At 41.7% G+C, this 14,326-nt stretch overlaps 1 protein-coding gene across 16 annotated transcripts in view; it reads right to left on the bottom strand.

The window, feature by feature from the left end:
• The window catches only part of Nek10 (NIMA related kinase 10), a 271,741-nt gene that overhangs the window by 228,194 nt on the left and 29,221 nt on the right, over nucleotides 1–14,326 (bottom strand). For 14 of the 16 annotated variants that reach the window (XR_002387088.2, XR_002387089.2, XR_002387090.2 and 11 more), the window contains exon 6: nucleotides 6,240–6,324. Coding sequence is in view for 12 of the 16 variants with exons in the window: in XM_013077058.3 (XP_012932512.1) it covers nucleotides 6,240–6,324 (85 nt within the window). In the remaining 4 variants the exon portion in view is untranslated. Of the gene's footprint in view, nucleotides 1–234; nucleotides 349–6,239; nucleotides 6,325–9,919; nucleotides 10,013–14,326 lie in introns of those variants that run through there. The other 2 variants (XM_087182192.1, XM_021238703.2) reach the window with 2 other exon arrangements.

Raw genomic sequence — 14,326 nt, 5'->3', positions numbered from 1 at the left:
CTTGAGCACGCTGCTGTGCGCTCTCAGTCTCCAAGGGAACAACCAGGGTGCAGCTTTTCCCAAATACCCTTAACCAAAGCACACTTCTTTTCACAGAACTTATCACTCTTGCAAAACACAGCTGGAGAAGTGCTGCTATAAGGTATAGGAAAAGGAAAGAGGCTTTCTCATTCAGAGAATTTTTGTTGTTAGGTGCTCAAGAATTTAACTTGCATCCAGGAAATGAACACTTACCCTGCATGTTCCTGTAAAGAGTGGATCCAGGCCAAGAGATTGCTCCTGGACTCATGGTTTTCCTGGTATTTCATTTGACTATATCAATGAGTTGCTCTAACCTGAGAAGGTAAACTAGAGAAAACCATGACTACAAGATATGCATACACCTGGGCTTAATAGTGCTGGTTACTGATCAGAAAAGCAAACAGAACTGACTGTTTCATGGCAGCAATGCCTCCTGTGTGTCCTTTCAGTTGCTTGGGCCAGAGGGTCAGAAGATTGGTTTCTATATGTTTGAGCCTGCTGACCTGGACAAAGTCCCTAGGGAATCTGCACATAGCCCTGGCTCAGCTTACTCCTTGAGTGAGTGTCTTTTTTAAAGGATCCAAGCAGGGCATGGGAGCAAAAGCCTGTAATCCCAGCACCCCAGGGGCTGAGGGAGGAGAATAGCAGTGAGTTCAAGGCCAGCCTCAGCTACATATTGAGTTCAAGGTCAGCCTGAACTACATAGTGAGACACTGTCTCAAACAAACAAACAAATAAATAATCTATCCAATAAGATAATACTGGTTAAAAAAAAAAAAAAGCATGTATAAAAAATAGATCTTACCGCACCACCATGGGCACTGTTTTTTTCATCACTATTTAACCACAATGAAAAATGTCATCTCCACTTATGTGCTCTTGTCCTAAGCCTACTCAGCAACTAAATCAATTAACAGTGAGCACACTGCAGTACACTTTTGACATTCAGTTGCTAACAGGACTGTTTTACCCCTTTGGTTCAAATCACACGGCTTCGCCGGGGATATAGCTCAGTGGTTCCGCTGCCTGCCTCAAATCACACGGCTTATTCCCTGGTCCTGATTTTATCATTCCCCACTGTGTCACTGGGCTGCACTATTCTTTTCAGATATAGTAGTAAATTCTCTTCTGCAAAGCCTTGGGTTTGTAGTCGAGTAAGTAAAAGGGAAAAATGAGAGATGTTTCTCAAGTCTCCTGCTTTTGAGTCTGAAGGAAAGATGATGCTGTTAAAAGAATCAGGAATTATATATGAGAGGGGTTAAAGGGAGGGAAAGGGATTGGGGAAAAAGAGGAAGCAAGATATATCATGTACAGGTACACATTCCCTATGATGAGTGTGATTCTTAGGTATATCTAAAGTGTACCAATAAAATCAATTTTAAAAAAGGAACTGTATCTGAAGGTTCATGGATGAGAAAAAGAACTGAAGAGTTTCATTTTTTAAATCTATTGAGTATAAATTGCTACAATAATGGTTCTCAAACTTTGTCCTCAGAACCTTTTTACACTCTTAACAACTATTAAGAACCCCAAAAGAGATTTTGTTCATGCATTATATCTATTTATATTTACCATACTAGAAATGAAAAGCAAGAAGATTTAAAGCACAAGAATGCTCAAGCACATGTTCCCTGAGCTGTCAGAGCCCTGAGATCCTCACATGTCATGCCGCCTCTGTCAAATCCCACTGCACACTTGGACAGAGTGGGAGGGAAAGGGCAAATAACATCCTAGCATTGTTTGGGAGGCAGGTTTGACTTTGTAGAAGCCCTGAAAGGGTCTTAAAGATCTATAAGCTGTGCAGAGACCACACTCTGAGAATCACTATGCTACTGTGTCACTGAGGCAGAAATGACTCTGCGAATTTGGAACTTAAAAGGAAAAGTATGAAGGGCCGGGGATTTAGCTCAGTGGCACTGTGCCTGCCATGCAAGCACAAGGTTGTGAGTTCGATCCCCAGTACCAAAAAAAAAAAAAAAAAAAAAAAAAGGAAAAGTATGAGGCTAAAAATATGACCTTGTAAATGAAGAACAAAATAATGATAGCTGAAGGCAGTATCTTAGAAGATACAGGCAAAGAAAGACTAATGTCTAGGGAGACAAGATTTAAAACAGGAGCACTTAAGTTACTACACCCCAAAATACTAAATAAGAACTTGAGGCTTCCAAAATGAGTGCAGACAAACAGAAGATGTGATAAGGTGTCTCCACCAAAGTGGTTAGAAAATGTCAAGACTGAAAGAACCCTACTCAGTCCAACTGTCTGTTTTTTATTTCTAATGCAATTGAAGTTTTGAAGATTTACAGATTTTCTTTTTATTTTTGAAAAGCTAAGTGCTATGGCTTCACTGTAATGAATATAGGTGAACATTTACCATGCTTGCAATTCCAACTATGCTTGAAACCTAAGTACATACGTCTTCCATTAATTCTGAAAAATGCTAAGTAATCAGACCCTCAACAACAGTGTTAGAATGTCCATTAAACATGTACTGAAACCTCTGTGTACTACCAACAAAGGCCAGGTCTACAAACCATCAGACTGTGATCTTTAAATTAGGAAGTGAGAATTGAAGCAAAGTACACTGTGTGTGAGTCAAATGGCCTCAGAGAGATTCCTGCACATAGAATTCAGTGTGCCGGTTCTGAAATATGTGAGTCCTGATGGAAAGAAAGTAGATTCAGGAGACAGAGTTGATGTTTAAAAAAAAAAAAATGTAGTAATGAAGGTAAAAGAAAGACTTTAATGGATGGCTGGGACAAGAAAAGTATATTCTTATAAAAAGAAGAAATGGAAAGGGAGCCACGGATACCACAAGAAAGAACACAAGTAGAAAGAAGAAAGAAAACAAAGAGGTACCTTAGCAAGGAGAATGAGTATTACTTCTGAAATAAGAAGGAAGTAAGGTTGCATAATAATCCAAATATTTCAAAGAACAAAGAAGAGAGTTCCCACTGGGATGGCTTCGGGCTTCTCTAAAGCTGCTGATGAAATAATTTTTTGAGAATGACAGGGGCAAGAGGGGACTTGGGTGCGAGAAGTGGAGATGGTTTGGAATGGCCACTATAGACCCTGCACTACTGATTCCCTAAGAGAGGAAATGAATGTGCAGCAATAGCAAAAACTTGCTGAAATCCACTGCCATAAGTTGTAGTAAACCCCAGCATAGCTTTATGACTTCAGCCAACAGTTCTTGGCAACTGAAGACGTTACACAAACTGCCTGAGCCCATGTTCTTCTGTGTGGGAAGAATGCCAGGAAGGAGAGCTTCAGAAAGGATCCCTTTCTATGGAAAGAAACACTGCTAATCGGGGAGACTAGTTTAATTTGTATTTGCTAGCAAAATCTCATAAAGTGGTCACTGCATTCTTTCCTTTACAGAGCAGTACAACCAGCCCTCTTGTAACCCATCAAGGACTAGATAAAGAAAAGCAATACTTCAAGGGGGTGATCAGCACACTAAGACTCCATTGTCACCAATTTACTTAAACAAAATGTGCTAAGGTAAATATTTTGCTAACTTTTGTGAGGCAGAAACTGGATCTTCTTTCCTGAATACTTTCATGAGAATTACACATATAATGTTTTCCTCTAAACGGAGACATGTCAGAGAGTAAAAGAGGCTGCTATTGTTCTTTAAGTGGAAGTGATGAGCACATACTGACACCGATTCAGGGAAAATGGAAAAAACAGTCCATATATATCCCACACAGAATTGCAGAAAGCACCTCAGAAATGCATGGAACACACAAATCTGTGTGGCTAGCCATGGAGAAAAAAGATGCTACATAACTGCTAAATTACAATATGACTTGTATGTCAAATTCTGAAGTCCCCTGGACCTCTTCCTCTTTGTGGGAGGCTATTACTAGTTCCTCCTGGTGAAAATGCTTGTTGGCTATATTCATAGCAATCCTGCTGACCTTATTATTCAACCCATGTATTTATAACTGTTTCTTTGGCTTTGTCTCCTCCAGATTCAAAGCGATACAGCTACCAAGATGACAATGCCTGGTATCTATCAAGGGCCTTTAGGTAGACCCTCTGTAGAGTAAGTCTGACTGCTGATCACAACTACGACCCTCTTCAGCTGGCAGAAGCCAGAACACTCTTCGCTCCTTGCCCCCTCATGGCAGTTAGGGGTACTTCTTTAGAGGAGGTAATATTGTAGACAGGTGAGTTAATTAGATTATCTTGTAGGCAGTTAGACAGGGCAGGCCTTCAAGTAACCAACATGGAGGGCAATCTAGACACATTCATTGAAGACCAGCATTGTAAAAGAATGGAAACTGCCACACAGTACTCACAGATGATTGATATTCTAAATAGGTATCAACTGCCTGGGTGGCAGACCAAGACCTTACTCACCCCTTTCAGGAAAGATCCCTGACTGAAAATCCTTGTACACTTGCCATGTGACTTGCTTTCCCATTGGATCCCCACTTAACCAACATTACCTAAGCGACTGTACTTGTCATAATCTTATTGGTTGTTCATAGTTTTGTCCGCCTTGTGATTGCTCATTGGATCAATGTTACCTAAGTGACTATACTTGTAAACTTACAAGTTGATTATAGTTTTGTCCCACCTTGAACCTGCCTCACCTCGTGGCTTTGCCTTATAAAACCCCTTGAGAAACAAGGTGGGTGGGCAACCCATTTTCTAGTTCCCCTTCTGTGTCTCTCAGACAGAAGCTTTCTTTCTCTCAATAAATTTTTCCTACTCTTAAAAAGAAAAGAAAAAAGATGCCACATACTCAGAAAACTGAGCAGCCAGAACAGAAAACCTGTTCAAAAGGTTGTGGTTAGCTAAACTATAACCACGCAAAGCCAATCTAAAATACAGTGTGAAGAAGGGGCCGACTCCCTAAAGGAAAGATGTATAGTGACCACGAATCCCAGAAGACTCAAATCAGGGCAGTCTCTGTAGGTAGCTGGTACCAAAACATTTTTTTTAAGTGCCACATTTAGGAAAGATAATTACTGGGGTAATGAAAGAGAACATATTCTGACTTAAATAAGAATTTATCAAGAAAATTGAATCCACAACAAAAGATCTGAGTGGTCTGAGTTTCCTAGTGACTTCCTCCTCTTAGGGAGGAAAAAAACCTGTAAAAACTACAGAAATATGTGTGTAATGAAAACATTCTTGAGATATTTAACACTGGCAAGCAGAAACAATAATGAAAAAGCAATCTTGAAGCTTTCTCAAACTGTTGTGCCCTGACTAGCAGTTTCATCATCCTCTGGGAACTTATAAAAATACATGTACTAGACCTTACCCCAAAACTACCCGGAGACTATGAGGTAGAGCTACAGCAATCACTTAAGTTCCTCAGATGTTTCTGATACATAATAAAGTTGGAAAACAGCTGCTTTATGAAACCAGCTATCTACCAGCTGGGACTGGAAACAATCACTTTCTGGTCAGGTGAAGTGTTAGGTTTCTGAGCCTTACAACTTAAGGGATAAGTCTTTGCAACTCAAAGTGTGAGCCACAGCCATCTGGAAAAAATCAGCATCTCCTGGAAGTTTGTTAGGAATGAAGAACTTTGGGCTTCAGTTTACACCTATTGAGTCAGAATCCGCATTTACAAGATCCACAGGTGATTCTTGTGCACATGGAAGTCTGAGAGGCACTAAACTACAGGCAGCATATTTAGCTAAATAGTGAGAAAAGGAAGACATTCTGGACCTTAGTTCCCTCTTCTGAGATAAATGGGAAGGAGTCCCCTGCTCATCTCTAGCTAAGAGCTGCAGGCTGGAGGTCAGAAGGGGATGGACTCTAGGACAGCCACTAAGTCAGTAGCCCTGCTTTTCACAGGTGCTTGCCTCTGAAGCCACACGGGGAGGCCCCTACTTGCCTCTGCTGACTTCGACTCTGTGAGCTGTCTGGACTTGGACATGCCCGAAAGGTGAGGCCAAGTATAAACCTCCTTGAGTTGTTAATGGTTTAAAATGCCAGGTAGCAATGAAAACACAGACCAAGTTCAATCTATTTAACCTCATAAACTATGCAATAAAAGTATACATAATTTATTGCATGCATTAAATCAATTCTTCCAATTTTTTTAAATAGCAGGTGAGATACTCCCCAAATCTGGAAGCTACTGAGTTACGAGAGAGACAAAGAAAAGTTAACATGGCTTACTTCAAAGAAAAGCCCACCAGTTTTTTTATTGCATCTTCAAAACAAGTAAAAAAAATTTTCCAACCAACCTGATAACATGGATCCCTCATTAGTAGCCTCAGACAAATTAACACTCTCAGAAAATGAATAGACGGGGCTCGATTAACCCACTCCCTGAAAGTAAAACAAAAGAGAACATGATGTTTAAAGGCCAGTGTGACAGTTCATAAACAATGTATGTCTTTGAGGGAGTATGAAGGACACATAAAGGAATAAGATAAGGACACATAAAGGAATAAGATAAGCACTCAGTTTATTTCAACTTTAATCCATAACTGGTATTGTTATTCGGTACTTGCACATTTGCCCCACATTAAGGCAGTACACATACAAACCACATTTACCAATAGGAAAGAGAAGCCTCCAGACTTATTTGGGTGACTCAATCATCTCATGGCACCCCCTAAATCAAAGTAAATAGCTAAAAATTCCAGTGATTTGTTAGGTACAACTCAGCAAGAATTGAAGCCCTAACATCTTAATGTCCACTTGAAAAAATAATACACATACATTAAGAAAAAAATTTTTAATTTCTATCTTTAAATAACCACATTTATGTATTAACAGGGCATGTGTACTGGTACGTACTAAAGAACTTCTAACCCCTGGAATCAGATTAGCCTCCACCACTTTCATTTCCTCTTCTGCCTGACTTGCATGGGGTGCTTGCCTTTTATTGTAACAGCCACCACAAACCCAGCTTCAGAAAGATATGCCATCATCAAAGTAGTATGTGCAATCTAATGTTGAAATCATAAACTACCTGGAGTACTTTGTGATATACCTGATACATGTTGAACACACTGATTTTTTTCTTTTGGAAATTTAAAATATTCCATGGCACCCCTGAGCATTCTCCACAGCCCTGGGTTACTTTGGTGCTCAGTTTGGAAAACAGTGATAAAGTATTTTCTTAGGTCAGTTTCCCCAGAAACTATTCCCAAGATGAAGATTTGTGTGCACAAATTAATGACTAAAGACATACTCTTCATAGAGACCAGCAGGAGAGCAAGGAAAACAGTGAGGGAGGTGGAGAAAGGCAAGCCAGGGTACTATGTCTGGCACATCCCGTTCCGCCGGCCCCCCACAACCAGCTGGGACTCTGGATGTCAGTTTCCCCTCACAGTTGTCCCACAACGAGGCAGAGGCACCAGGCTTTCCTACTACTGAAGCTGCTGCTGCCAGGGCTGAGTGCTTGGAAGGAGATGAGAGCAAATTTCCAGGCGCTTTCTCTCACTGAGCCTATGGGCAAAACCACTCAAGGAGCCTGAGGGTAGACCCAGTGCTTCTGGACAGGAAGCCCTGAAACCAAGAGCATGAGGATTTCAGGATTCAGAGCAAGGCACCAACATCACATTTCTACACTGACACTCATGAGAAGCCTTTTAAATTAAAGTAGCAGTCACTGGAGAAATCTCATTAAGACGGGAACTGAAGGTGTGCTTACTAAAAGCTAACCACAAAAGTAACTAATGAGACTGGGCCCATTCAGAGGGGGGAAAGTCTGGAGTTTTGCTTCAAAAGTGGAATACATCCAATATCCAGAATATCGTCAGATTTGTGAAGAGCTATTTAAAGTATATTTCACTGACATCAAATATATAAGTGTCTGCTCAAGTGCAGGCTGAAAGGCTCTGAAATTGTTTCTTCAGCAGAAAAAAAAAAATGACTTAGTCATACCCCTTTAAGGATCTTTAAAGTAAAGATAGCTGCAATTTTGCTGTATCATGGAAATAACCAAGCAATGTCCTAGTTCGAGGAGGCCAAGGGTCCTTGTACCCAGTGGCTGCTCAAAATGCACTAATTCCCTGGTTTAGACCAGGGTTATCAAGGGAAGCAGGTATGGTCTCAGTTCAGGTACCTCTCCCTTAATGATTTAAAGCTAGGGGAATACCACAGTCCACTAAGAATCCTTCGTTTTCATGACCATGTAAGCTCTCCAGTTGGCTCAGAAGTAGGGAGACAAGGTAAGGACGGTCTCTGCCCTTCCTGGTCCTTTTGAGCTCCTATGAGCAATTTCTTCCATCACAGAGCTATACTTTGTCCAGTTAGAGCTGATAGTAAATGCTGTCAAAATGTTAATGCTTTCCAGTTGGCTCCTCACGTGTAGCCATCAAGGCCACAGAGCATACAGAAAGCAAGGTGCCTTTCACATTAGAGAGGACATTAGTGCCCAAGGTGTTAGAGCAACAGAGCCCAGGCAGAAACTATCACCCATACTTCCTGAATCTCATTTCAATCATTAGCATGGCTGAAAGTGACTTTGTGAACACCTACATAAACCTGATTCCTTCCAGTTTCCCAAATACCAGTTTTCCAAAATACCAAAACTCTTGGCACTTTTTCTCCTTCCTTTATTTTTTTTAATTAATTTTATTGGTACATTTTAGGTATACAATATAATGACATTCATCATTGGAAATTTGCACCTTTATATAATCTCTCTTGGTTCTTATTTTTCCCCCTTCCCCTGCCCTCCCTTCAACCCCTCCATCCCTCCCTATTTACAAAGACTGCTCCACAACCTGACCATGTCTCACTACTTCTGCCACCACCACTCTGGTTCAAGCTACCTTCCTCTCCTGCTGGAGCTACTGCAAAAGCCTCCTACATGGGATCCATGCTTCCACCTTTGACCCCTGCTTTACTCTTCCCACATCTACAGGGTGTTCCTTACAAATGCCAAGTCACCTCATGTTTCTCCTCCACCCAAACCCTCCAATAAGTTCCCATCTGAATAAAAGCCAAAGCCCATACCACACTCCACATGATCCACATGGTCATATACAATCTGTCCTTCCCACTATGCCTTTGACCCCATCTCCTTCCCTAGTACCTTTCTCCCACCCTCCCAACCATGCTGACCCTCCTATCACACAGGCTTGGCCTAAGATACTTCTCATACAGCCTATTGTGTCTTTTCAGCACTGGAATCTGAAAAATTACAAAGATCTTCTTCAATGTGATGTGAGGCCAGTCATCTGCAATTGTTCTAACCACAGTGTGGGTTTGGTGCAGAGGTGTGAGGAAGAGAGGCTGAGCCCTGCTGTACACTGGATGCCACCTGGAATCCTCTACAGAAGGTGGTCCTATCCAGGTGACCCTTGTCTCTTACTATTTTCCAAGCTGTACTTGATGTACATGTAAACAAAAGCCTGAAGCACAAAGTGTCTGCTATTTCATACTTAGGCAAAACAAACAAACAAAAAAAACACCTGATGGATGGTACAGAAGCTATTTCAGATTAGCATCATAAATTTTCTCACTCTCACAGCTGAGCTGATTGTGTATCCAGCAAGATCATGTGGAGCACTTCTTAACCTGCAGACCCAAGTCCATCCTCACCCAGTTTGTCCTATATCTTTCCTTGGCCTCGAGTGACAAAATTAAGCTTTGTCTCCTCTACAGTCTTGAGAAAATCAACTCTTTCCCCAATACTGTAGGTCTTAATCCCGAGTGAATCAGACCCACCCTTCTTGAAAGCAGGCTGAGCATATGTGGTTGCTGCCACCAGAAGTGCCACACTCAATCCCACCCCACGTACCCAATCCACTCACCATACCATGGGAAGCAGGTAGGTAGATGTGCTTTCCCCATAGCCTATATCCCCAGGAATGTTTGAGTGTTCCTTGTAGCTATAACGCCAGCAGGAACCTGAGTGCAGAGATGCCCAGCAAATGTTCCCCAAGCATCACTGGCTGAGACTTACTCTTCCTGGCATCACCAAGGCCCCTGTCCACTGTAGTTCCTCCTCACCAAGCACCTTGTCAGTGACTCTTTTGCCATGGGGCCAAAGTCCAGTTTCTCTGGAAAATAAAGGCAGGACTCAACCACACCCGAGGCTGTCAACCAGGCAGCATCCTCCAAGGCCACAATGACAAATGCACCATGGTTCATCCTGACTTTGGACCATGCATCACCTGCCTTGGGAAACATGGAGAATCTGAAGTACATTTTGGAACTTCAACCATCATCTGTGGGAACACTTCATCTATGGGAACAGCTGTGAAACTGTTCTTATTCCAAGGTTCCTCTTACAGGGAGAGTACTTTTAATTATTATATAAATAGGGAGAGAACACATGACCAGCTCCCCTTTCAGGTACCGTGGTTGGTATGATGGCGAGGAGCCCACGCTGGAGTGCAAAGGTACCGCCCCTCAAAGCTCTAACAGAAAAATGATCAAGTTGCAAACAGCTGCTGGAGCCTAATAAGGGTGAATGCTAATGGCTTTCCATTATTTATGAGGCAAAGACATGGAAAATACTAGGAGACGATTCATGCCACAAATATGTGTCCACTTGGTAGTTTTCTTGTTAGATATAGATGACCTTGTGAGGGAAAATTCCATGATCTTTCCTGTTTTTTCTATTAAAATAAACATAAAAAGGTTTTTCCTGCTTCTTTCTCATCCCTCAAGAAAAAGAAAATTCCACAACAGATTTTTTTTTCATTTTTACTATTAAAGGAATATAAATAAATGAAGGATTCTAGAATAGTTCCAGAGTTGAAAGCTCAGTTCCAGGCAAATGGCATTTTTTTGTTCTGTTTTGTAGTTTTGGGACTGAGGCCCAAAGCCATTAATTTTTTTACATGCTCCTGGCCTCTGGTGTTGTAAATGTAAATAGGATTCCAGATGCCTGAGTCCTCTGGCTCCTCCCCTTGTGGCCAACCTCTGAAGGAGCAGTTGTTCTTTCCTTGGCTCCCAGCCCTTGACCTCCCCCCACACAAGGACGTGGCACCCCAGACACACTGCTGGTATTCAAGGGGAACTGCAGGCACTGTAAGACGATATGCACGTCAGTTTGCCAAGGGTTGGGGGCCTAGGAAACACACAACTTGGTGCAACCAGAAAATTACACAAACAGTAGTGACAGATGGAAAAGACGGTGTGTTCATTTTACTGATTCAGCCACTGGCCTGGTGCGGCAGTGGCAGTGTGACTGGCACAAAGCTGTACCCAAGTAACAGAGCTGAGCCCGACTCTCAGCCTAAGCTCCTGTTGTCTCACTCCCTCCACCAGGATCCCTCACAGGAAGAGGGCTGAAGAGAAAGAGAAGGCAAATACTATGGCAGCAGGAGTGTTCTGCAGAATGTCATGGGGGTCCTGAAAACTCATCTGTCTGCAAGGATAGTGTCTCCCTGGAGGATGTGTCTCAATATAGCAGCCACACAGAAGCAAACTCATGAGCAGGCAAATAGTTATCCCCTCTTGTGACTGAACTTATGTCACTGTGTTCAGGACTATTAATACAAGGCAGCTGAACTGCTCCACAGCGCTTGTACAGGACAGGACCACCTGGCATTTTGCTGTCAGCATCAGATGCCACCTTCTACTAACAATGTATAAAAAGGCAGAAAATGTCACTATGGATGTAGTATTTGAAGAGAACAGGCAGGTGGGAGTTAATGGAAGAAACTAGTTCAAGATAAGGGGGTTCCATGTGGAAATGGGTCACAAATCTGTCTCATCTTGTAATAAAGTTATGGCAACCAAAATAAGCAAGAGCCCCAAGAGGTATGGAGTTAATTTAATTCCTGCATGGACACAAATGGCAGAGGTTGCAATCCAGACCCTATTTGTAATATGCTTCTCTCAGTCTCTTGCTCAGAATGAGCACCTTCCCCAAGTTGTAGCAATATTTTCATTAACACACACACACACACACACACACACACACACACATTCACTCTCCCATCTTTGACTCAGTGTTTAAAAGTAGAGGGATTCAAGCCTGTTTTCAAATAAATGTTACCTCATATTCCTAAGACAGAGTTCTTTTTCTGAATAGGTAAAAAAACAAAATTCACACAAAAACACAAATCGTAGTAAAAACAATAGATGAGAGGAAATCTATTACACAGGTATCCATGCTGACTTATCTCGCTATACTTAATGTCTTTATTCTTCCTCTATATTACCCACCCAACCTACTCCAAAACACGCAGCCACCCAAGCAGAACTCCACCCAGTGGATTCTACCAGTCCCTGAAATCAGAAGGGTATGAGCAGGGGGGACTTTCTTCTACAAAACTCATGAGAATTTCAGAATACTTTTGCATATTTACTCACCACCTCCTATCAGCCAAGCACAGCGATAAGCCCTAGAGTACAGCAGAGGACAAAGCCACATACTTGCACTCATGGAGCTCACACTTTAAGAAAGATGAGTCATAAACACAAGTAAGTAAAATGTGTACCAGGGGGTAAATGGGGAAGAAGAGCAGAGGCTAAAAATTCCTGGTCTAGAGGTGCTGTCTTACAATGTAATAATAGGGTTCTCTGACAAGGTTAGCATACAAGTGCATTGAGGGACTGGGCTGTATGGAAGTTTTAGTCAGAGAAGCAGAACTGTTAAATCCATGGCACCTGAGGCAGGAGCACTGTGGTTTGTGCAAAGCATAGCAAGAAAGCCAGTAGAGCTGGAGCAGAGTGGGCAACAGTGGGAGTTAAGGTCAGAGAAATAACAGGAGCCAGCACACTATGGGCCATGGAGAATAGAAACAGAGACTTTGGGTTTTTTCATTCTGGGAGCTACTACAAGGCTTTGCACAGAGAATTCATACACTGACTGAGCATTTGAAAGGAACCTTCTAGATATAGTCCTAAGAACAAAGTACAAAGAGCCATGCATCAGAAGCGGGGAACCCAGTTAATCTATAGCAATGGTCCAAGCAAGAAATGATGGCAGCGTGGACTAGGTCGCTAGATGGAGATGATTAGAATTGAAATTTTGGTGCATATGACCAAAGTATCTATATGCTGATATGAAACTGTCACAACAAAAACCAATATTCTATACAAGTAATATGCAGTAATCTAAAAAATATGTTTAAAAAAGCCGACGTTTTCTCATAGGTTGAAAGAAAAATCAGAAGTCCTAGTTTAGAAATGTTACTGTTTAAATTGGTTCCTTGAGACAGAGTCTCACTATATAGTTCAGGATGGTCTTGAACTTACAATGTAACCCAGGCTGGCATCAAACTTTCAGCAACCCTCCTGCCTCAGCCTCCCAAGTGCTGGGATCATATGTGTGTGCCACCACAGCCAGCTGGCAAAGGAAGTTACTTTTGAAATGCCCAAAGAAGGAAGAGTCTACCACTCAACATGTGAAACAAAGGAAGAATTTACAGCAAGGAACAGCACACTTAATAAGGCTCAGTCTCCTAGACCCCAGTCGATTGGAAGTCAAGGCACATACAGACTTTCACAGGAGGGTTTTGAGATGGGTTGACTTTCAGCTGGGCAGCTGTGGTTCCTGGAATGTAACTGTCACTTGTTCCCTGGCTATGAGAAAAGCTCCTGTACTGATGAGAAAGTGTCACCTACTGATTTGGCCAACTTTATAACTGGCTCTAGTGGTAACATGCGGTCCAGGAATAAGTAGTTCTTCCTTGGAAAGGTGGGAACGTTTGAATTTCATGCCTGTGAGACAGCCAAATGGATGTTTCACAAGCAGAAGGCAGCAGAAAAGAGACTACATGATCACAAAAGTGGCACTTTTCCCTGGTGAAACACTAGGAAAAACATAAACATACTTTCATTGGTGTTTTATAATTTTCTAATTAGGGTGGTTTTAAAAAATTATTTTTATGGAAAAGAAAAAGAAATTGGAGAATTAGCAAGGCATAGGAGAAAAGCATATGAGCCAACATTGCTTCTGGACCTTGGCCTTAACTTCCAGTTCCTCATCTATCAAATGAGACTGCATCTTCTTCAGAGTCCATTACATCACTGTGATTTTATGAGTTTTCACACATGAATGTGTGTGTGTGTGTGTGTGCATCTGCATGTGCGTATTTTAAATATGGGCTAAATCCTAAGTGACATTTCACGAGAAATTAAAAGTATAAGAGCTGGAAATTTGTTCCAAGATAGGTAACAGGAAGAAAAGGAATCAATTATTTGCTTGAGCACGACATGAGAGGGACACATTTTTATTTTTTATAATTTTCTGTATTTTTCAAAATTTAAAAGTGATCCAAATAATTAAATGCAAAGAAATTCCAAGTGAAGAACCTCAGTCTTGATATTCTCTGGTGATCCCTGCATCTGTGGCTTGATTTGGAATGAAAGACCCAGGTCTTGGTTTCCAGGAGCTCACTGGGCCCTAAGG

This window comes from Heterocephalus glaber, unplaced genomic scaffold (assembly GCF_053883595.1).
Source record: "Heterocephalus glaber isolate CG9 unplaced genomic scaffold, H.glaber_assembly_v1.0 deba00001472, whole genome shotgun sequence".
Classification (NCBI taxonomy): Eukaryota; Metazoa; Chordata; class Mammalia; order Rodentia; family Bathyergidae; genus Heterocephalus; species Heterocephalus glaber.
The sequence above is the reverse complement of the archived record's forward strand: the minus strand, read 5'-3'. Positions and strand labels throughout refer to the sequence as shown.